This window comes from Xiphophorus maculatus, chromosome 3, assembly GCF_002775205.1.
Source record: "Xiphophorus maculatus strain JP 163 A chromosome 3, X_maculatus-5.0-male, whole genome shotgun sequence".
In the NCBI taxonomy this organism is placed as follows: Eukaryota; Metazoa; Chordata; class Actinopteri; order Cyprinodontiformes; family Poeciliidae; genus Xiphophorus; species Xiphophorus maculatus.
The window spans coordinates 391,977-414,240 of NC_036445.1; the positions used below are offsets into that span (position 1 = coordinate 391,977).

The 22,264-nt window shown below is 49.1% G+C and overlaps 1 protein-coding gene across 1 annotated transcript; it reads left to right on the forward strand.

Annotated features, from left to right (window-relative positions):
- The first annotated feature begins 334 nt into the window (after nucleotides 1-334).
- dennd4b (DENN domain containing 4B) lies at nucleotides 335-22,258 on the forward strand. Its single transcript, XM_023330716.1, has 29 exons — nucleotides 335-731; nucleotides 5,612-5,962; nucleotides 6,206-6,461; nucleotides 6,528-6,597; nucleotides 7,081-7,250; nucleotides 7,341-7,582; nucleotides 7,686-7,752; nucleotides 8,083-8,141; nucleotides 8,364-8,508; nucleotides 15,139-15,314; nucleotides 15,390-15,490; nucleotides 15,560-15,775; nucleotides 16,731-16,876; nucleotides 16,960-17,093; nucleotides 17,168-17,282; nucleotides 17,639-17,845; nucleotides 17,925-18,053; nucleotides 18,332-18,473; nucleotides 18,564-18,722; nucleotides 18,883-19,093; nucleotides 19,168-19,453; nucleotides 19,587-19,691; nucleotides 19,761-19,936; nucleotides 20,014-20,179; nucleotides 20,248-20,487; nucleotides 20,696-20,792; nucleotides 20,866-21,031; nucleotides 21,113-21,171; nucleotides 21,267-22,258. The coding sequence occupies exons 2-29, from the start codon at nucleotides 5,631-5,633 to the stop codon at nucleotides 21,410-21,412; spliced, it is 4,518 nt and encodes a 1,505-aa protein (XP_023186484.1). The 5' UTR covers nucleotides 335-731; nucleotides 5,612-5,630; the 3' UTR covers nucleotides 21,413-22,258.
- The last annotated feature ends 6 nt before the right edge of the window (nucleotides 22,259-22,264 follow it).

Consider the following 22,264-nt stretch of genomic DNA (forward strand, 5'->3'; position numbering starts at 1 on the left):
CTGAACAATACCAGAGTATTTTCATATATGTGCATTTTTATTTGATAAGTTGGACTTTTGCAATAAAATAAATGTTCCTTAGTAATGAACTTTAGTTATTATTAACTACTAGTTAGTAACTATTTTATACATGCATATAATTGACCCTAACCCTTTTTTTTATGTGGAGAAAGAACCCAGTGTTATTTGGTTATTATTTATTTCATAAATAGTGTTATTTCCTGACTTTTGTTCTCTGAAGAATCCAGAAAAGGTTATTTGATTGTGCTTTCTGAAAAACAATACATTTTTATGTTTAGCACTCTTACAATCGTCACACTTTTTCTGTTACAAACTGACCCCGGCCCCCCATCAGAGAAGGGACAAGTTATGTGGCCCTCACAGGAGAAAGTTTGGGGACCCCTGGTTTAGACTGAAAGAGCGCTATGATGGCCGGACGGACGGATGGATGGATGGATGGATTAACGGATCAATGGATGGATGTAATTGACAACATGAACAACAAAGTAATAAAACAATTGAAAATCTGATTAACTGCAGGTGAGGCCGTGCTCTTATTTTGAAGGTCTCTTCCGGAAGCAGTGTGGCGTGTTGCGTCCCTCTTCCTCTTTTTCTTCCTCTTCTCCGCCTCTCAAACCAGAACTGCTAACATGGACGGAACCTGGCTGGCATCGACCTGACCATGATCCTCCCTCCTCTCACCTGCGGGTCGAACCAGCTGACACATCCAGGTACGGTCCTCCCGCCTCCAGCTGAGCCAGTACCGTCCAGAACCGAACCGGGCCGGACCCAGTTCGACTCCCAGTTAGCCACTAACTGCCACAGAGGGTAACGGACACCGCGATGCGCCTATTGTCGGACAGTTCTCTGGCTTGTTTTTAGTGATGTTCGGACCTGCCACAGTTCGGAACCAGAGGGGTGGGTTCGGGTTTTATCCGGGTTGAATGATCCTCAGCCCGATCGAGTTGTTGGTGAATTATGTTTAGACTGACAGCGCAGCTTTGTATCGTTATTATTATCTATTATCAATAATAATACTTTTAAACATTATCGCTAAAAACAGTGGAACAAACCCAATCCGGTCCCAATGTTTGGCCGGTACCGGAACCTTTCTCCTTAACCTTTCCGTTTCGGTGGTTCCGGAGCTGGTCAGCGACTCTGACCCGCTATGACCGGGAAAGCTGCTTCAGAGCCCGGCCAGAGCTTCACCGTGGGCTGTCCGATGATGGAAGCCGGCTGCTGCAGTGGTTTTGAGGCCTGTTTTCATGCATGGGGCCCCGCATGCTGCCCCGCATGGGGCCCCGCATGCTGCCCCGCATGGGGCCCCGCATGCTGCCCCGCATGCTGCCCCGCATGGAGCCCCGCATGGAGCTGATGCTGGATGATGGTTAGATGGGTGGTTGGATGATGGAGGAGCTGCATCTCAGGAATCAGATGCAACCCCGTGGAGCAGCAGCTGGGGTTTGTTGTGAAATGTGCAGAACGTTCCCAAGTGTTCCCAGGCGTTCCCAGGCGTTCCCAGGCGTTCCCAGGCGTTCCCAGGCGATCCCAGGCGATCCCAGGCGTTCCCAGGCGATCCCAGGTGTTCTGGTTTTCCAGAGTTGATCCGTGAGGTGGAGAACCAGGAAGCTGTTCACAGGAATCATCAGCACATGGACCAGGTCCAGCAGAACCGGGTCAGGAGTAAACCAGATGATCCAGATTCCTGAAGGTTTCCTTCCAATCACAGCCCTCCTGGGAGTCATGTGACCGACTCTGGGTTTGTTTTGTCTGTGGCTGCCAGACGTGTCGACTCACGTCTGTTCCCGAAGGAACCGACACAACGACGCTCCGATAACAGACCCGGTTTTGGTCCTGCTGGATCCTGGTTCTGTTCTGGTCCTGTTCTGGTTCTGTTCTGGTTCTGTTCTGGTCCTGGTGGATCAGGTTGGATCCCGAATGGTCAGACTGACGCTGTGAGATTTCAGGATGAGGGTTAGAGTTAGTACCCTACCCTAACATCCCAGCATGCACTGGGGCCAGAAACACAGATCAGCTGATGGACCTGCAGCGATGCATCCAACCAGCATCCAACAAACATCCAAACAGCATTCAGCCAACATCCAACAAACATCCAAACAGCATTCAGCCAACATCCAACCAACATCCAACCAGCATCCAGTCAGCATCCAACCAGCATTCGGTACACATCCAACCAACATCCAACCGGCTTCCAACCAACATCCAGTCAGCATCCAACCACTATTCAATCAACATCCAACCAACATCCAGTCAACATCCAACCAACATCCAGTCAACATCCAACCAACATCCAACCAGCTTCCAACCAACATCCAGTCAGCATCCAACCACTATTCAGTCAACATCCAACCAACATCCAGTCAACATCCAACCAGCATCCAGGCAACATCCAACCAACATCCAGGCAACATCCAACCAACATCCAACCAGCTTCCAACCAACATCCAGTCAGCATCCAACCACTATTCAGTCAACATCCAACCAACATCCAACCATCATCCAACCAACACCAGTCAACATCCAACCAGCATCCAGGCAACATCCAACCAACATCCAACCAGCTTCCAACCAACACCAGTCAACATCCAACCAGCATCCAGGCAACATCCAACCATCATCCAACCAACATCCAACCAGCTTCCAACCAACATCCAGGCAACATCCAACCAACATCCAACCAGCTTCCAACCAGCATCCAGTCAGCATCCAACCAGCATTCGGTACACATCCAACCAACATCCAACCGGCTTCCAACCAACATCCAGTCAGCATCCAACCAGCCTTCAGTCAGCATCCAATTCTGTAGTAGTAATTCTGTGGACTAGCAGGTCTGGCTCTTGGTCTGCTGAACACCACAGATGGAGACGGGTTGGGTTCTGTTCCGGTTCTGGTTCTGGTTCTGCTCTGTCATCCCGGCAGCAGCTGCTCCTCTCATCTCTGCTGCAGATAAAAATAGAGGCAGATATTTGGAGCCTCAGCGCCTCGTCTTTCAGCCTGCTGCTGAAGCAGGCCGGAACTTCTGAGATGGGCCAGAACCTCTGAGACGGGCCAGAACCTCTGAGACGGGCCAGAACCTCTGAGACGGGCCAGAACCTCTGAGATGGGCCAGAATCTTGAACCACCCCAGGAACAACACGGAAGCTTTCAATAAAACCCAGATCACTTCATTCAACAAGAGAGAGTTCTGGTTCTGGTTCTGGTTCTGGCTCTGGTTCTGACCAGCACACAGTCACTGACTGTCTCTAAGGAAGGCTGTGCAACTTCTTCATGGAAAGTTGAGTGGAAGGAAACACAGTCTGACCCGGTTCTGAGTCAGCTGAACAGGAAGTGGTCAACACTGACGTGATGTTTGTGTCTCTGGAAGAACTCAGGTTCTGTCCCTGTAACCACGGCAACAGTCTGTTCAGAGAGGAAGACTCTGATGAAGACTGATGAGTCCATTTCACTTCTCAGTTTTTAAAAAAAGATAAGATCAAACAATACATCAGGATATAATGGAAATAAATGGCATGTAATATAAAATTTTATATTCTACATTATAAACTTAAACTTTTCAAAACATAAAACCAACATAAGAAACAGTGAAATAAAAATGTTTTAGTTGCTTTTTAAAAACCTCCAGTCAGAAATCAGAGCTGAGAGAGAAAACCGTAAAAACAACCTCTGACTGATAAACGATTTGTTCTGCATTCATACCAAACCAGAAACGAAGGATTTGTCCAGCAGGTCAAAGGTCGTTACAGTAACAGAGCAGGTGAGACTAAAGCAGGAAGGATTTCCTCCAGAGCAGCTCGTCTGTCTGATGTTAGAAAAGTTTCAGCCTGATGACGAGTCAAACGAGACGCCTGGAGTTTTTCCTTCAGAAAATCTGTTGTATTAACGTGGCTCGTTAGGAAACCAGGTAACTGTAAAAAAATTAAACTAAATGATAAAACTACAAACAATAAGCAGGAATAAATATAGAAATCATTAAGTGAAACAATAATTACTGAATTTGTAAAGTATACATGTGAAATATTTGAATGTGAAGGAAAGAAAATATAATAAATAAAAAATAAAATAAATTTCAGTCTTAGATTGAAATAAATAATTTATTAAAAAACCAAAAGAGATAAATAAATAACGTAAATAATAAATAAATCCATAAGTAAACATTGTTTCTGTGTTTATTGGGTTTCTGCTCTCTCAGTCTGGTTCTGGTTCTGGTTCTGGTCCAGTCAAGCCTCCATTGTTCCGTCTGACTGAAAGCTGCTGTCATGTGACTCTGCCTGCGTTGCTATGACGACCATCAGTGACAAGCGGCCTCTGTTGAGCCCGGCGGTACCAGCCGGCCGATCCGGGTCGGAGATGTCGGCGCTGCCACCATCATCATCATCATCATCATCATCATCATCATCATCATCACCGCCGACCCATTCGACCCGAAGTGACCCGGCGCTCTGAGGAAATCTGGTTCTCCGGGTTTTCCTAGATCTGCTCAGAAACAGGAAGTGATGAAATCAGCTGTTGCTATGGCGATGACAAAACCTGACTGAAGAAGTTTGGGAGGTTCTGAAAGGTTTAGTTTCTCTGAATCTGCTTTTGGATCAGTTGGTTCTGATTCTTGTGTGAAACTGACCGACTTCATCACATTTATTCTCAGCTTGTTTTTTTTTGCTTCCTGTGGAAACAGGAAGTGAGCAGCAAGCTCCGCCCACCTGATGCTCAGCTGGGAGGAAGTGCAGTAAACCATTCTGCTGTTTGGGTCGGTTCTGGTTCCGGTCTGAGCTCACTTTAATCTGGTTCTGGTTTTTAACTGTTTTCAGAATCCAGCTGGGTTCTGTTTGGTTCTGCTGGGTTCTGTTTGGGTCAGAACCAGCTGCTGCAGTACTTCCTGTTCATCTGGGCTGGATGATCCGATCAGAACTTGGCAGTTCTGCTGGTCTTTCCTTCCTACGGTTCTGACTGAAGGTAACAGAACCGTTGGTAACCGGATGTGCTGTCACCATGGCAACTGGCGACCACACAGGAAGTCCTCAAAGAACAGGAAGCAGACTGCCAGGCCTTTTCCTGTTTGTCAGTTGACCTTTGACCCCTTTTTTCCGTGATGACAGATCCCAATCTGAGCCCAACAGGAAGGAACCGGCTGGTTCAGCAGAACCAGAACCGGTTCAGTCTGTCAGAAAGTGAAGCTGATTGTTAATCTAGAGTCACAGACAGAATTTAATTCCTAGACTTCCTGTAATCTGGATTAATCTGTTCACAGGAGGTTCAGTAGAATCACTCAACCGGGTTTGAAACTGGATTAGATTAAACCTGGTCTAAACCTGTTTCTAACCAGGTTCAAACCAGGTTTAATCTTTAGTCTGAACCTGGTTCAGACTAGTTTACATCTGGTCTAAACCGGGTTCAAACCAAATTTGAACCTGATCTAGATTGAGACTGAACTTGGTCCAACCTGGTTTGGAACTGGTCTGATCCAGTTCTAATCCCGTTCCATGTTTTCCCTCTTCAGGATTCTCAGGGTTTATAATATTAATAAAATTGTAGGAAGTATTTTCCACCGAGGCTTTAACCCTCTGCTGGTGACCTCTGACCTCTGACCCTGCAGTGAAGGCCATTCAGGAGGCATGACGGATGAGAAATGTCCCCAGCTGGTGGACTACTTCGTGGTGGCGGGCCTGGACCCCGCCGGGCCCTGGAGGTCCCTGGACGAAGACGGCCGGGCCTCCTCCTCCTCTTCTTCACCGGCGGTGGCGGCGGCGGTCCGGGCGGCGGAGCCAGTGACGGACCTGGCGGTGATCGCTCGCGGTCTGGGGGAGGAAGTGCCAGAAGGTTTCACCTGCATAGAGAAGACCCTGGGGGGCCACTCGGCCGAGCTGAGCGCCGGCCTCATCAACAACCCACACCTTTACCTGTGCTACCGCCGGGGGCGGGACAAACCACCGGTCCTGGACCTGGGGTGAGTCACCACACTCTGGGTCTGGTTCTGGTTCTGGTTGGACGTCAGCAGGTCAGAGCTGACTCTTCTGACCCCAATGAGAACATTAGATTTAAAGGAACAGCACGGCTCTGCTGCCACCTAGTGGTTTTAAAGGAACAGCGGGGCTCTGCTGCCACCTAGTGGTTTTAAAGGAACAGCGCGGCTCTACTGCCACCTAGTGGCCGTGTTGCTGAGGCCGTCCCTGTGTGTTCTGATCCGCAGGGTTCTGTATGAGGGGAAGGAGCAGCCGAAGCAGGGCTGGTACGTCATCGAGACCACGCCCTACAGCCGCTCGGCCAGTCTGAGCTCTGGCGGCGCCCCCACGGCCCACCGGGTCTTCCTCATGTACCGCCGGGCCCTGGACTCGCAGGGCCTGCACACGCTGGGCGTCACCGACATCGCCCTGCTGATGCCCGGCAAGGGGGAGGTGGCGCCGCACACATTCTGTCGGGTCGACAAGAACCTCAACACGGGCATGGTGAGTAGCGGTGGTGGTCCGGACCGGTTCTGAGGGTGTGAATACTAATGGCTCCTGTTTCTGCAGTGGGGTCCAGCTCTGCACGTCTGCTACAAGAGAGCCGTGGCCAAAGCCAACGCCCTGGTGTTCGAAGCCGGTGAGTCGGCGCTCAGCTACTTCCTGTTGTACCAGAGAGGCTGCAGATGGACGAGATCCGGGTTTGGGTTCACAGACGGTTCCTAGCAGCCAGGTTTTCAAATAATAATGACATCATTGGTGGGAATCAATAACTTAAGAGTTAGCTGTGCTAAGTTGCTAACACTAATATGCTAATCATAAATATTAGATCCACTAACGCTAAAATGTTATTCCAGCATGGTATTACCAAAAATACAGGTTCTGCAAAAAGTGCTAAGCTAAATATTAGCAGATTAGCAGAAGTGTGCCCACCACCGAACTTTAAGCTCCCTGACTGGATATCAACAGCCAGAGTCCAAAGAAAAGCTTGCAGAAGCCAGGAGAACTTCATACATCAGGGTGTTTTTGGACAGAAATCACTTCATGAAGCAGAGAGATCCTCTCTGTACTCTCAGGTTCTGAGCGGCCCGGCCTTGCTGATCCAACCCTCTGTGTTCTGCAGGTCTGATCAGCCGGTATCCAGAGGAGGACCTGGAGGCGTTCCCTCTTCCCGAGTCGGTGCCGGTCTTCTGTCTGCCGATGGGCGTCACGGTGGAGAGCTGGCCGCTGAACTCCAAGTACCAGCTGCCCGTCTTTTCCACCTTTGTCCTCACGTCTGCCTCCGGAGACAAGGTGGGTCCAGAGACGGTTGCTGCGGTTAGACTAAATGGACCAGAGAGGCGGAGAACGCCAGCATCGAGTAACACCATCTCTGTCCTGCAGGTCTACGGCGCTGCCATCCAGTTCTATGAGTCGTTTTCCAGGGATCTTCTGTCCGAGCGGCAGAACGTCCGGCTCGGCCTGCTCAGCGTGGTGGACCGCCGGCCCATCACCAGCCGCAGTCTGCACGCCAAGAGGAGCATCTGCGTCCTGTCCCACTGGCCCTTCTTCACCGTCTTCCAGAAGTTCCTCACTTTCATCTACAGATACTCCATCTCCGGGCCGCACGTCCTGCCGCTCGAGAAGTCCGAATCCTTCCTTTCCACTCAGCCGTGTTTTCAGATAAAAAAGTTCTTTGCATCTCTTCTTCTTCTCTGTCTTTACTCGTCTTTGTTCCTGTCTCTGCAGACACATCTCCAGCTTCATGCACAACGTTCCGTTCCCTTCCCCTCAGCGTCCGCGGATCCTCGTTCAGGTAAAAGTCAAACCCAAACACACCTGTGAACCCGGCAACCGATACCAGAAAAGTTTCAACTGTGGATGAGAGACTAGATAAATAAAAACCAGACGAGACCTTGGATATAACTCGGTATCATCAGGATATTGCCTGATCTCAGATAGAGATCTGCTCCACCGGTCACTCCTCTGTCTGGACCTGAAGTCCATCCATCCGTCTCTCCATCTTCTTCCACTTATCCGGGGTCGCGGGGTCAGCAGCCTAAGAGGGGAGGCCCGGACTTGTTCCAGCTCCTCCGGGGAATCCTTCAGCTCCCTTCATGATTTAATTTTCCCATCTGTGTTGCAGCTCTCTCCGTACGACAACCTGCTGCTCTGCCAGCCGGTCTCCTCCCCACTCCCACTCAGGTGAGTGTGACTGGTTCAGATACAGAACCCTGAGGAACACCAAACCTCAGTAAACACTCTCAGATCAAATGTTGAACTGTTCCTTTAATTTCTCAGAGACTCGCCTGATTGAGTCATTTTGTTGTGATTTTTATGCTGTGTGTGTGTGTGTGTGTGTGTGTGTGTGTGTGTGTGTGTGTGTGTGTGTGTGTGTGTGTGTGTGGGTGGGTGGGTGGGGGGCAGCGGTGCAAGCTTCCTGAAGCTGCTCCAGAACCTGGGTCCAGAGAACTCCTGCACACTGCTGCTTGCCGTCCTCACCGAACACAAGCTGCTGCTGCACTCGCTGCGACCCGACGTCCTGACCTCCGTCAGCGAGGCCCTCGTCTCTGTAAGACTCCGCCTTCCTCCTGAAACAGAACCGGGTCGGGTCTGCTACCTGGAACTGAGCAGACCTGGAGGAGCCAGTTCTGGTTCTAAAAGCTAAATATGTTATTTATTCAGAAATATTGCAGTTGAGGGACAGTTCTATTTTTTTTTTTTTTGTAATTCAAATTTTTTATTGATTTTCTGAAAATTATCTCACATAAAACACAAATACAGAACAAAAAAACTGGTGCACCACCCCCTGCCCCCCAATACCCAGGGTACAGTCATCTATTATATGTATATTACAGTGTCAATTCAAAAACATTCAGTAGTTGAGAGAAAGGTAATTGTCTGGGACAATCAGACTTCATCCAGATACATTACTCGAAGCCATAGTTCTTTTCAATGAGTCCCAAAAGCTATCCCATTCCATGTCCCTGTTCCCATCCATGTTGTTGAGCATGACTTCATAAGAAGCTGTATCCGTCATTGATTTAATCCACTCATTTAGCTCGGGACACTTTGTGGTCTTCCAATGCCTTAAGATGATCCTGCAGGCTGTCACCAGACCGACCATCACAACTGCAAAAGCTCCTTTTGGGGTGTTTGGCATTTGAGATCGGTCTCCCAGTAAACACAGTTCTGGAGTCTGAGAGATCTCTGAGCCAAGCCATGCACTCAGAGCCTCCAAGATTTTAATCCAAAATGGTGAAACCAGAGAGCATTCCCAGAAACAATGCAAATATGTGCCCACTTCTTTCTTACATTTCCAACACCTATTGTTTGACATTATTTTCATTCTATGTAACCTCGTAGGTGTATGGTAATATCTATGTAGCACCTTATACTGTCTAAATTTGCTTCTGGCCTCTTTCACATATTTACTGCTCTCTGATATTACCCTCAACCATCCTTCTTTTGTATACTCTTTTCTCAAATCTTTTTGCCATAGGAGTTTAATATTTGACGATTCACCACTCAGATTACAACTTAGCAGCTTATAAAATTGAGAGGCAGTGTGTCGTTCACGCGGCATCTTAATATAATTCAATATATCATTTTCTACAATCTTTTTAAATTTTGAGGTAACACAATGTCTCATCTGCAGATATTTCCAGAAATTTGCTTTACCTTCCAAATTAAATGTGTGAGTAAGTTCATTGAAGGACATGAATTGTCCATCTTTGTACAAATCACCAATGACGCATATGCCACGTGAATGCCACTGCCTCCAAAACACAGGTGTTTTACCAATACATATCTCAGGATTATTCCAGAGAGATGCATACTGCTCTACCTGATGTGGGAGCTTTAACAGTTGGTGTACCTTTGACCAAACTTTACAAGAATGAACATAAACTGGGTTTGTTGTGTTGATCTTTTGAGATAATTTGTGTTTAGGGTCAAACGGCAAACATATATCCCTTTCAATATGTAACCATTCCTGCCCATTCTCACCTTCCCAATATTTAACTAATTTTGCCATTTCAAATGACAAGCAATAGAGCTTAAGATCTGGAAGTTCTAGGCCGCCCTTTTCCTTAGGAGCATATAATTTTTCTAATTTTATTCTCGCTCTTTTACCTTCCCACAAAAAATGTTTAATTAAATTTTCATACCTTTTAAAAATATCAAGTGGAATTGTAATAGGAAGCATCATAAGCAGATAATTAAACTGAGGGGCGGTAATCATTTTTATAACATTAATCTTACCCCACAATGTTAGTTTTATCTTCCCCCACTTTTCAAAATTTGTTTTAATTTTTGAGAGCACCGGATCAAAATTTAGTGAAGGTAACGCTTCCAACTCCCTACTGAGCCTAATCCCAAAATACTTCATACCTTCAGGTACCCATTTGAATTTAAAATCTTTAACCATGTGTGAATTGCATAAAGAGGATAATGGCATGGCTTCAGATTTAGCCCAATTTATTGAGTACCCTGAAACCGTCAAATACATCTGCATAGTGTCCATCAGGTGCGGCAAAGATGTAAGCGGATGTGTTATAAGTGATAAAATATCGTCTGCATATAAAAGCAGTTTGTGTTCTTGTTGTCCCCATAATATTCCTTTGATGTCCTTATTTCTCCTAATGCTCACTGCTAAAGTTTCAATAAACATGATGAATAATAATGGACTGAGAGAACAACCCTGACGGGTCCCCTGTGATAAGTTAAAAAAAGGATGAAATGGTGCCATTGGTTATGACAGCAGCCTTTGGTTCTTTATACAATATTTTGACCCATTTAATAAAAGAGGGTCCAAATCCAAAATTTGAGAGAGCCGAAAAAAGAAAGCTCCATTCCACTTTATCAAACGCCTTCTCCGCATCTAAGGAGATAGCAACAACTGGCTCCTCCTTTGACTGACTCAACCACATCAGATGTAACAACTTTCTAATGTTATCAGAGGAGGAGCGGGTTTTCATAAAGCCTGTCTGATTCTGATGAATAATACTAGGAAGGACTTGTTGTAAGCGCACAGCCAGCGCCTTGGTTAATATTTTACAGTCTACATTTAATAAGCTAATTGGCCTATAATTTGCCGGGTCCGTGTTATCCCTATCCTTTTTTGGAATCAAGGATATCAGAGCTTCATTAAAAGTAGGAGGCAGCTGTCCTCTCTCAAAAATCTCTTGATAGACCTTTTGTAACACTGGAGCAAGAATATCTATATACTCCTTGTAGTATTCTGATGGAATACCATCATACCCGGGGGATTTCCCCACCTTCATCGCTGAGATTGCCTTCCTAATCTCCTCTTCAGTAATTGGTGCTTCCAACCACTCTACATGCTCCTGAGATACCCTTGGTAGCTTGAGTTTGGAGAGAAAAGCATCACTTTCTCTTTGGTTTGTCTCGTTAAACACTGAAGATGTATACAATGTTTCATAATATTGTTTGAAGCCATTGTTTATGTCTTTTGGTAAGGTTACTAAAGTATCTCCTTGTTTAATGGCAGGGATTGTGTTAAAAAAATCCTCTTTTTTAACTTGTCTTGCTAATAATTTGCCCGTTTTCTCCCCTCCCTCATAAAATGAAGTTTTTAACCTGAATAGAGAATATTCCACTTTTTTGTTATAAATTTCATTTAACTGAAACTTAAGCCCACAAATATCTCGATAAAGTAAATCATCATAACACCTAGCCAAATTGCTTTCTTTAAGTTTGATTTCTCTTTCCAATTTACGAATTTTACATAGACTCTCTTTTTTCTTCCATGAAGTGTATGCTATAAGTTTACCTCTCAGAAATGCCTTAGAGGCCTCCCATGCAGATTGAACATGCTCTGTACTGCCAATATTTATTTCAAAAAAGTATCTCAGGTCCTGCCCCAACTGTTCTTTAAAAAGTTTGTCCTGTAAAATCGAGACATTCATTCTCCATCTTGAACCTCTTATATTCCCCAGTCCTAATCTGATGCATAATTCCGTAGGTGCATGGTCAGTGAGTGCAATAGTTTTAATATCACAACTCTGCACATTATTTACTATGAGTTTTGAAACCAAAAACAGATCGATCCTAGAATAGGATTTGTGACAATGAGAATAAAATGTGTACTCTCTTTTAGACGGATTGATTAACCTCCAAACATCTACTAGACCCAAATCTTCCTTTAACATATGGACTGCATCTCTTCCTTTAGAGCTAAGTGAACCTTTTGGTGCGCTTTTATCAAGTATAGGATCCATAACTTCATTAAAGTCCCCTGCTAATATTATTTGTCCTTCCATATCCCCCAATATACTATTTATTTTGTGGAAAAAATTAGGGTCCTCCTTATTGGGCGTGTATATGTTGCAGAGTATGACCTTTACCCCTTCCAGCATTGCTTCGACGCAAACTATTCTTCCCTCTGTATCCTTAGCTTGTTTTATCAATGAAAACTGAATATTTTTCTTAATAAGGATAATTACTCCATTGCGAGCACTCGAGTGAGAGCTATGAAAAATATGTCCTACCCAACCCATCTTAAACTTGGACTCTTCCCCCTCATTTAGGTGAGTTTCTTGGAGAAATATTATATCGGTTTGATTCGTCTTTAAATACGCCAATATTTTGCGCCTTTTGGCTGGATTTCTGCATCCATTAATATTCCAAGATGTGAATTTTATATACTTCCCAGTCATTGCAGATTATAGATTAATACACGTTTTAAACCTGTAACAAAACACTCTGAACTGATATATCTATACCCCGGTCCCCTGATCCCCAACCTGCTCTGTGAGTGCACCCAGCCAAAATGAAAACAATTTACATGGGCAATAAACATTCCCGTCATGTAAACGGATAGAAACAACATAAAAAACAAACTTAAAACCTACTCTATTGCTGCTGTCTACCGCAGCTGAAAAAGAAAAGAAAGAATAACTAAGAGAAAAAACCTTATCAGGTCCGTGGACTCTGCTTCTCTCTGTTCATGATGACAGGTGGGAGGTCCGCCTCCCAACAGTCAGACACAACATCTTCTATGGGCTCCTAGGAATTACATCCATCAGTTGAATTTGGGGTGTCCTCCCCCTGCTCGTTGTCCTCATTGAAAAACTTCTCTGCTGCTTTCGCCGAGCTGAAACTTATGTTTTTGCCCAGGGTGTATTTAGCGTTGCGCTCTTTTCCACTGCGGTGAAAGCCTTCCTCTTCTCCGCCAGTTCTTTAGACATATCTACTGATAGCCTGCATCCTTGCCACTCAAACCCGCGCTTCTCCTTAGCTGCCATAATCACTTTATCCCTCGCTGATTGCCTCAGGAATCGAATAAGAACCGGTCTCGGGGCTCGATTCGGGTCGGGTAACGGTGCGAAGACCCGGTGGGCTCGTTCAATCTCGAACTCGGCGTCATCGCGAACTCCAAGCCAGATTAACATCTTCCGAACACAGCTCAAAAGTGTCCCATCAGTACCGATAGTCTCTTTCAACCCAATAACTCTCACATTATTCCTCTTACTGTGATTTTCCAGAACTTGCATGCGGTCCAGCATGGCTTCCATTAGCTTGATTCTCTCACCAGCTGCGGTGTGCAGCCGCTCCCAGGTGTCCTCCAAGCGGGAGATACGTGTTTCAGCCTCCGTCAGCCTTTCTGGCCTTGCAGCCACCGCTGCATTCAGTTCCGACGTCGTCTGCTTTATTGTGGAGACATCAGCAGCTACGCTTTGTAGCATGTTACTCATTTTAACCACTTCCAAGAACAAATTCGTTATATTAGGAGGAGGAGGTGTTTCCCCCTGTTCTTCCTCATGTGGAGGGCTGTGACGGGTCGACATGCGGCCTATACTCTTTGAGTGTTTCGTTGCGGCCATTGCAGGATTAAAGTACTTTTTCCCCAAAAAGAAGTCCACAAGCCTATACTGCTCCCTCACTTGCTGAGAACGGTATCAAATAAGATCCCCTTACTACAGTATCGTGGTCTAATTACATGTCGGGAAACGGAGAGCCGTTAGCCAGCTGCCATCTTGTTCGCCTGCCCACGTGACTCGAGGGACAGCTCTTAACCTGGGTCCTTTGCACTCATGTATGACAGATGTGATATTTTGTTTCCTGATCACTGACATCAAGTTAGGCTGAGGCTGCAGCATGGGAGTTAGCATCACTGAAGCCCAATGTTTTTAACAATTTTTATGAATTTTTAGTGAATTCACAATTATGCATTAGTGTGGAAAAATGCTAGTTTGCTACTCAGTGGTGGTTGTTGTGTGTCTTGTCTCTATGCTGCTGTAACTGTGAAATAATTTCCCTGCTGGGATGAATAAAGTCATTCTATTCTAGTTTTGCACTTGGCTGCTAAACTAGTGGGGTAAGCAGCGTGCTGGCGCCAAAACGCTAACCCAGTAGGACACTTAATTTCACTCTCAAATCATCGTCTACATAAAACTGGTTGATGGGATAATAAACGGCAGCAGACCCAGGTACAGATGAAATAGATGATTTAATAGGATGTAAATCCAAAAGTCCAGAACACAGAAGCGCAGAGAAATGTACACAACAGGTGACAACTGGAAACTAGACTGACACGAGGAGGACCCGACAGAGACACTGAGACACAGGAGGTAATCAGGGAACGAGACACCTGGGAATAATCAAGGGCAGACAGGACAACATGGAGACTCAGAGACAAAGAAACTCAAAAATAAACACACAGAAAACTCAAACCATGACAGGTAGATGATAAAGACTTTATAGGAATCACATTCATGTGCTTAGACGACGTTGATAACTTGCAATGAACTAAAATAAGACGGAGAATTGTGCCCTTCTTCACGTCGGTACGATCAGTTCATACTTTCACTTCCTTTTAATTCTGGTAAATTATCAATAACATAAAATGTGCTTCACACCTTATTTTATCAGTTTTATCATTTTATCAATTTTTAAAAAGATATCAACAAAATGTCAAATTAATCAGAAATTTCATGACCTCCTTGTTGATGACCTTTGCTCTAAACTGTGGCGGACGTTTATTCTCTGGATTATGCTGCATTATTAAAGATATCACACAACACCATCATAAACAGAACTAAAGAAGTTGGACTCAAAGTTTTGGTCTTCTGGCCCTCAGCAGAACCTCTGACTTGTTGAAGTCATTTCTGCTCATTTATGACTAAAGTCTGTTATTCTGACTGAAGCTGCAGATGTTTGGCTCTCGCTGTGTGTGCAGATGACCTTCCCGCTGCGCTGGCTCTGCCCCTACATCCCTCTGTGCCCGCTGCAGATGGCCGACGTGCTGCTGGCGCCCATGCCTTTCATCGTCGGCGTTCACTCCAGCTACTTTGACCTCTACGACCCCCCGCCAGAGGTCGTCTGCGTCGACCTGGACACCAACACCGTCTTCCAGTGAGTCCGAGTCGCTGCAGCTTCTGCGGCCGCTAACGAGGAGATCATCGGCTGCTCTTGTTCGGATCCCTGCAGGTCAGAGGATAAGAAGCCGTTGTCGTGGCGATCGCTACCCAGGAAGCATGGAAAGACGCTGTTCGTCACGCTGACCAACCTGCACCGGACCCTGGAGAAGAGTGAGTGGCCACTGAGCGCGTCAGGAGAGCGGCTAGAGGTCAGGGGTCACACTGTGCTTCTTCCTGCAGTCTGCAGCCCCGGCCAGGAGGAGGCGACGCTGGAGTTCCTGCTCACCGACTACGACCAGATCTACCGGCGGCAGAAGCAGCTGGAGCTGGAGATCCAGGAGGCCTTCCTGCGCTTCATGAGCTGCCTGCTGCGGGGCTACCGCGCCTTCCTGCTGCCCATCACGCAGGCGCCGTCCGACACCACCACCGACTGCAGCTCCCTGTTCAACCTGCAGGGTGCGCTCTCCTCTAAACACGCTCCAGTCTCTGCAGGAAGGTTCTGCTGCAGACTGCTCACCTTCCTCACTGTCAGCACAGGCATGATGCTATGTATCATAACTGTGTTCTAGAAACAATACAGGTTTACAGAGAAATGGAAAATATTCCTGCTTTAAAATCCAACAAAACTTTATTTAGCCCAAAGCAAAATGTTTCTTTCCACCAGCATATTAAGGTTCTTATCCATTATTATTGTTAAATATAATCTTTTATTAAGCCAACCGTGCGAGTCTCAGCAAATAAACAGTCGTTGCCATGGAAACAGTGGTTTCCATGCAGCACTTTGTGCACCACTAGGGGGAGCCACAGTTTAAGAAAGACTCTTCTAGACCAGTCACAGGTTGAGATTCCCCGGACTGGAGGTCCGCGGCCGCCCCCTAGTGGTCCGCCAGGTACTGCAAGTAAACGACCGTTCATTTGCTGTGACGTCAGCTTAAAGTGCGACGCCACAGTTAGCTTACCAAAGGATTGTTAAAAATAATGATGGAAAACTGGCTAAAATATTTATATTTTATTATTTTTATATCTAATGGAGCAGAAAATGATTTTTCTGTTAAAGCAACTCAAGTCTATTTTTCTTTAATTGTGCTTGTAAATCACAAAGAGCCCTAAATGTTATTAATGCACATAACAGTAAAGAACAGCTAGTTTTTATGTGTCTGACGTCACTAGAAAGCTTCGACACTCAGAATCTGTAAATAACTCAACAAGCCAAGCAGACGTCAACAGACTCATATTTTCATCTTGTGCTAAGATGCTTTATGGATTTCAGGTCATGATAAAATATTTCGTTTCCAGGACTACTGGTTAGAAATATCAGACTTTCACATGATACTGTGCTGTTCTGCGATGTTGCCTCAGCAGTCGAGCAGCGGCCTGTGACCCTGAACGACCTTTGACCCTGTGACCGCAGGCTTCCTGAAGTCTCGGGACCGGAGCCAGCAGAAGCTGTACGCCCAGCTGAGCCGGACCCAGATGTTCACCCAGTTCATCGAGGAATGCTCCTTCGTCAGCGACCGCCACGCCTGCCTCGAGTTTTTCGACGAGTGCGTCCAGAAGGTCAGAGGTCTAATCGTTTCCTTCTTTTGGCCCCGTGAGCTTCCGTTGACCACCTGTTGACCCGCTGACCTTTGGGTCCCCAGGTGGATGTGGAGAAGCCGGAGGAGGTGCGGCTGATCGACCTGGACGAGAACGGCGGCGGCGAACACACCGTCTTCATCATGCCGCCCGAGGAGCCGCAGGAGGCTGACGGCGCCGAGTGCCCCGCCCGCTACAGGTGAGGCTCCTCCCCCAGGGGGCGGAGCCAACAAACCAGGCGCCGTGTGACCTGACACGTCTCTCGTCCAACAGCTACGAGACGTTCCCCAGGCTGACGGCGGAGCTGTTCGACCGACCGCAGGACCCGCTGCGCGCCCCGACCAGAGGCAGCGCCCCCAGCAGCCCCGCCCCCCGCCGCACCAAGCAGGTAGCCGGCCTGGTTCTGTCCCGGTTCTGGTCCAACAAGGTCCAAACTGCCCTGATGGAGAGGTTCCTGTAGTTTCATGTGTTGATTTTAGTGGAGAATGTGGCAGCACATTCTTCAGAACCGACTGACCCGGTTTCCAGTCAGCGGTTCTGGAAACAACGATTCTGCTGGGTCAGAGGAAGGTTCTACGGGTCGGATCAGGACGGTTGGTTGGATGAACGGTTGGATGGATCACAGTCCTGTTTTTCTTGCAGACCCCAGAAGCAGCAGCAGGGGGCGCTTTAGGACCAGAACCTGTGTTTCACCAGCCGGTGACCCCTGTCAGGGGCACTCACAGAACCCCTGTGTGTCTGCAGGAGATCAAGGTGGCCCAGAAGCGGGCCCAGAAGTACTCGGCGGTTCCGGACATGTGGTCCAAATGCCTGCTGGGTCACTGCTACGGCCTGTGGTTCATCTACCTGCCCACCTTCGTCCGGGCCGAAGGCTCCAAGGTCCGCGCCCTGCACTCCGCCCACGACGTCCTCCGGCACATGGAGACCCGCAAGGTGGTGCTGCCCGACGAGGTGAGACCCGCCGGGCCTGAGCGCCGACCGGGCCGGGCCGGCTCGCCGCCAGTAACAGAAACTCCGCTGTGTGTGTCAGGTGTGTTACCGCATCCTGATGCAGCTCTGCGGTCAGTACGGCCAGCCGGTCCTCGCCGTCAGAGTCCTGCTGGAGATGAAGAAGGCCGGGATCACGCCCAACACCATCACCTACGGATACTACAACAAGGTCTCACACACACACACACACACACACAGATACAGATACACAGACACACACACACATTTGCGCATCTGTCTTTGTTGGGACTTTCCATTAACTTCCATTCATTTCTAAACTCTTATCCTAACCAACCAAAATTCAATTCACACCTTAGTCCTAAATCTGACCCCTGACCCAAAAGCAGCGTCTCCCCTCGTGGGGACCAGGCTTCAGGCCCCATAAGGTCATACAAACAAACACACACACCATAAAGCTTCGGGCTGACAGCTGTTTTCCCTCATCAGGCTGTGCTGGAGTGTAAGTGGCCCTCGACCAATCAGGGTGGCCGTCTCCGCTGGGCTAAGCTACGGAACGTTCTATTGGCCGTGGCTCAGTTCAGGCAGCCAATCAAACGGCGGCGGAAGAGTGGTTCTGTGGGCTCCAGAGGTCAGCTGTCTCGTAGTTCGTCCTGCAGGATAAACGCGTCACCGCTCTACACGATGAAGGTGATGAAGATGATCTCTGTTTCCATCCCAGGAGCCATGATGGAGCTCGATCAGAAGCCCCGCCCACAGTCCGCTCTGATTCGTCAGTCCAGCTGGAGCGGCCTGAGCGAAAGCTCGAGTCACGAGTCTCTGACCGGGTCGCTGGTGAAGAGCTCCAGCCTGAGCAGCATGAAGACGCCCACAGTCAGTGGTGAGCACTGCTAGCTAGAAAGCTATCTGCGCTAACACTGAGGCGCTAATTTTGGGCATCAGATATGCTAGCCGTTTAGCTACTAAAAATGAGCTCCACTATTAGCTCGTTAGCTGGTTCCCACAGATCAGAGCTGACCTGAAGCCCTTTCTGCCCTCAGAGCTCAAAGTCTGTAAGAAGTCCCCCGTCCTCCACGGTTCCGGGACAAACGGGGACACGGTCCACCGGAAGCCCCCGCTGGGACGGAGAGAAGCCTCCGCTCCGCCTGCAGCGCCCCCTGAGGGAGTCGTGGTGCGGCGCAGTCAGGTCTGCCTTTCCACCTTCTACACCGAGTCGGAGCTGGACTGCAGATGTGAACCGAGGCTCAGCAGGTCGGTGTGTTTGTTCTGCCGGGTTTTCTGAGTTTATTCCAACCGATCTGACAGGATTCACGTTCCGACTGCAGATCCGACAGATCCGGGAGCTCCGGTGGAAAGAACAAGGCCAGAACCGTAGACGAGAACTCCAACCACGTGTCGTCCCCGAGCCGAGGAGGCCTGGCAGGGAAACTGCAGCAGCTCCTCACACCGACCAAAAACCGAGCGTCGGTCCGGCGCGCCGCCAGCGTGGAAAACCGCCGGTCCGGAGGAGGGATCGGTCGGAAAGTGTCAGATCAGAGGCAGTCCAGGAAGTCCCAGGGGCCTGAAAGTTTGCTAAAGGCAAAGGAGCGGCTGGTGAACGCCACATCAGAGGTGACTGCATGTTCCTGTCGAAGGCGATGAGCTGCAGATCCAGCGTCCTCCACCAGGGGCTGCTGTCCAGATCTTGTTGAGATGTTTCCCTATAGTTCTGGATGTCTAGGAATAACCAGGAATCTCTCCTCAGAGCTCGCTGTCGGTAGGAAGTGACCTGGACCTGTCGGACACGCCCACCACGGTGTATCCTCTGCGCAAGTCGTGGGACGCCAACCAGGAGGGGGCAGGAATCGAGGTAGCTCCGTCGGTGTGGTCGGTGAGGCGGTCTCGTCCGGGTTGGACCTCACATTGTGTTTGTGTCCAGGTTCTGATGTCCAGCTGCTCGCTGTGCCGCAGCTGCAACTCTCTGGTGTACGACGAGGAGATCATGGCGGGCTGGACCTCGGACGACTCCAACCTGAACTCGTCCTGCCCGTTCTGCGCCGCCTCCTTCGTCCCGTTCCTGAACGCAGAGATCTGCGACCCGGGGCCTGTCAGCAGGTACAGAACCAGCCGACCGGACACTCATGCACTCCTGGTTCTGTAGTGTCACTGGTTCTGCTCTTGCTCCTTCTCAGTGCGGAGCGCTGCACCATGAACCTGGAGGACGAGGTGGAGAGCGCCGTGAGGCCCCCTAGTGGTCACGAGGCGTCCCAGCGGCCCCAGTGCAACGGACTGAGCGACGACTCCAGCTCTGAAACCAGCACCTACTCCGAGACCAGCAAGACCAGCAAGGCCACCACGGTAACGCCGCCCGCCAGCGCCAGCGCTGCGTCCGTCCTCACTGCTGACAGGCTCCGCCTTCTTTCCAGGTGTCGTCGGTGGGAGGGACTCCTCAGGTGACAGTGGCCTACCTGAGCCCTCTGGTTCTGAGGAAGGAGCTGGAGAGTCTGCTGGAGAACGAGGGCGAGTCGGTTCTGGCCCAGCCTCAGTTTCTGGACAGCCACTCCATCATCTTCTGGAACCTGGTCTGGTACTTCCAGCGGCTCGGCTTGCCCAGCAACCTGCTGCAGCTGGTCCGGAGCTCGCCGCTGGTCAGCCACTTCACTCAGGTGACTCGAAAGAACTAGTTCATGTTGGGAGACTCAAATATTGCGAACATGAACTCATTCGCTTAAGAAGGTTCTGGTGTCTGAACACAGAACCCGTAGTTTCTGGAAGGGCTCAAGTCCAGGAAAGCACCTGAATATAACGGTTTTTCAGGGGCCTCCACCAGGGGGCGCCTCCGGAGTCGTTAACAGCTTGTCTTGGTTGTTCCAGTCGGAGAACTCTGCGGTGAGGGTCCGGCTCCTCTGGGACACGCTGAGCCCCGACACCGACCAGTGGCCGCCGCTCTACGTCCTCTGGAGGATCCACAGTAAGGACGGCGGGCGGACAATCCGTCACAGGACAAAGTGTCCCCGCCGCGCTTTAACGTGTTCCTCCACCAGGTGGCGCCCCGATGAGGAGCTACAGCTGGAGGCGGCACAACCACCCGTTCACCTTGTCCTTCCTGGAGGAGGTTCTGCGCTGGGTGGGCATGAACGAGGTGCACAAGGCCATCACGCTCTTCCTGGACACCCTGGAGAAGCAGCCCGGGTCGCCACAGACCCAGAGGTGGGAGTTCGGACCGGCCCGCCGGTTCTGGTGATTCATGCTGAGCTTGAACTCAGATGTTTGTGTTTTCCGGACTGACAGGAGTCTCTACCGAGAGATGCTGTTCCTGACGCTGGCGGCGATGGGAAAAGACCACGTCGGTAAGACTGCTGGTCGATCCGGGTCGCGTTTCCGATCAGAACCAGCAAGGTTCTGGAAGTTCTGCTGTGCAATCCTCTCCCATGTCTGTCTGCAGCTGCATTCGATAAGAAGTACAAGACGGCGTTCCTGCGCCTCAGCAGCTCCCTGGGCCGGGACCAGCTCCGCAGGAAGCGGGCCCAGCCTCCCAGCACCAAAGCCGTCGACTGCAGACGCAGCTTCCACCCGCCGCTGGAGTGCTGAGCGGTTCCGGACCGGACCGGACCGGACCGCACCACCTGCAACCAACACCCGCTTCGCCTCACTGCTGCCCTCTGGTGGAGGGCACAGCATCCTATTTCCTACCAACCTCTATGGATCCCGAAGCAACCGGATCGGACCGGATCGGACCGGACTGCGGAGCTGCTCTGTAGTCAGAGGAAGGCGCGTTGTCATCAGCGGGAACCCAGAACCGAACCGGATATTCACCTGGGAATCCGCTTCCTGAACTGGAACGTTGTGGATGAGACTGAAAAACGGATCTGACCCGTTTTAACTCCTCAGAACCGGTTCTATTGACCAGAAACTCAGCAATGCATCCAGGGTTCTGCTTTCCAACCAGCTGGGATTCACTCCAAAGTCCAGTTGGTTCAAATGTCCCGATCAGGCTAGACGGGTCAGAATGGATCAGAACCACCTGGGATGAGAGGCAGAACGATTCAGAGGCAAAATGATAGAAAATGTAAAATATCAGAGTTTTGATTGGTTTAATACCCGCCAGAACCCGGCCAGAACCAGGTCAGAACCAGGCCAGAAAATGGCCAGAACCTGACCACGACTAGACCAGGACTCCACCAGAACCCGACCAGTACCAGGCCAGAACCAGGCCAGAACCCGACCGGAACCAGGACAGAACATGACCAGAATTCAACCAGAACCAGTCCAGAACCCAGGAAGAACTCAGGACTGGACCCTTCCTGGCGGTACTGACCCGGTTCTGACCCGGAGACGTTTATTTAAATTTGCTGTTTGTTTATTTATATCTGACTGTGGTTACCATGGCAATCTTGCTTTTTTAACAAAATCGTCAATAAAAGACGTAAAGAAAAACTGGTG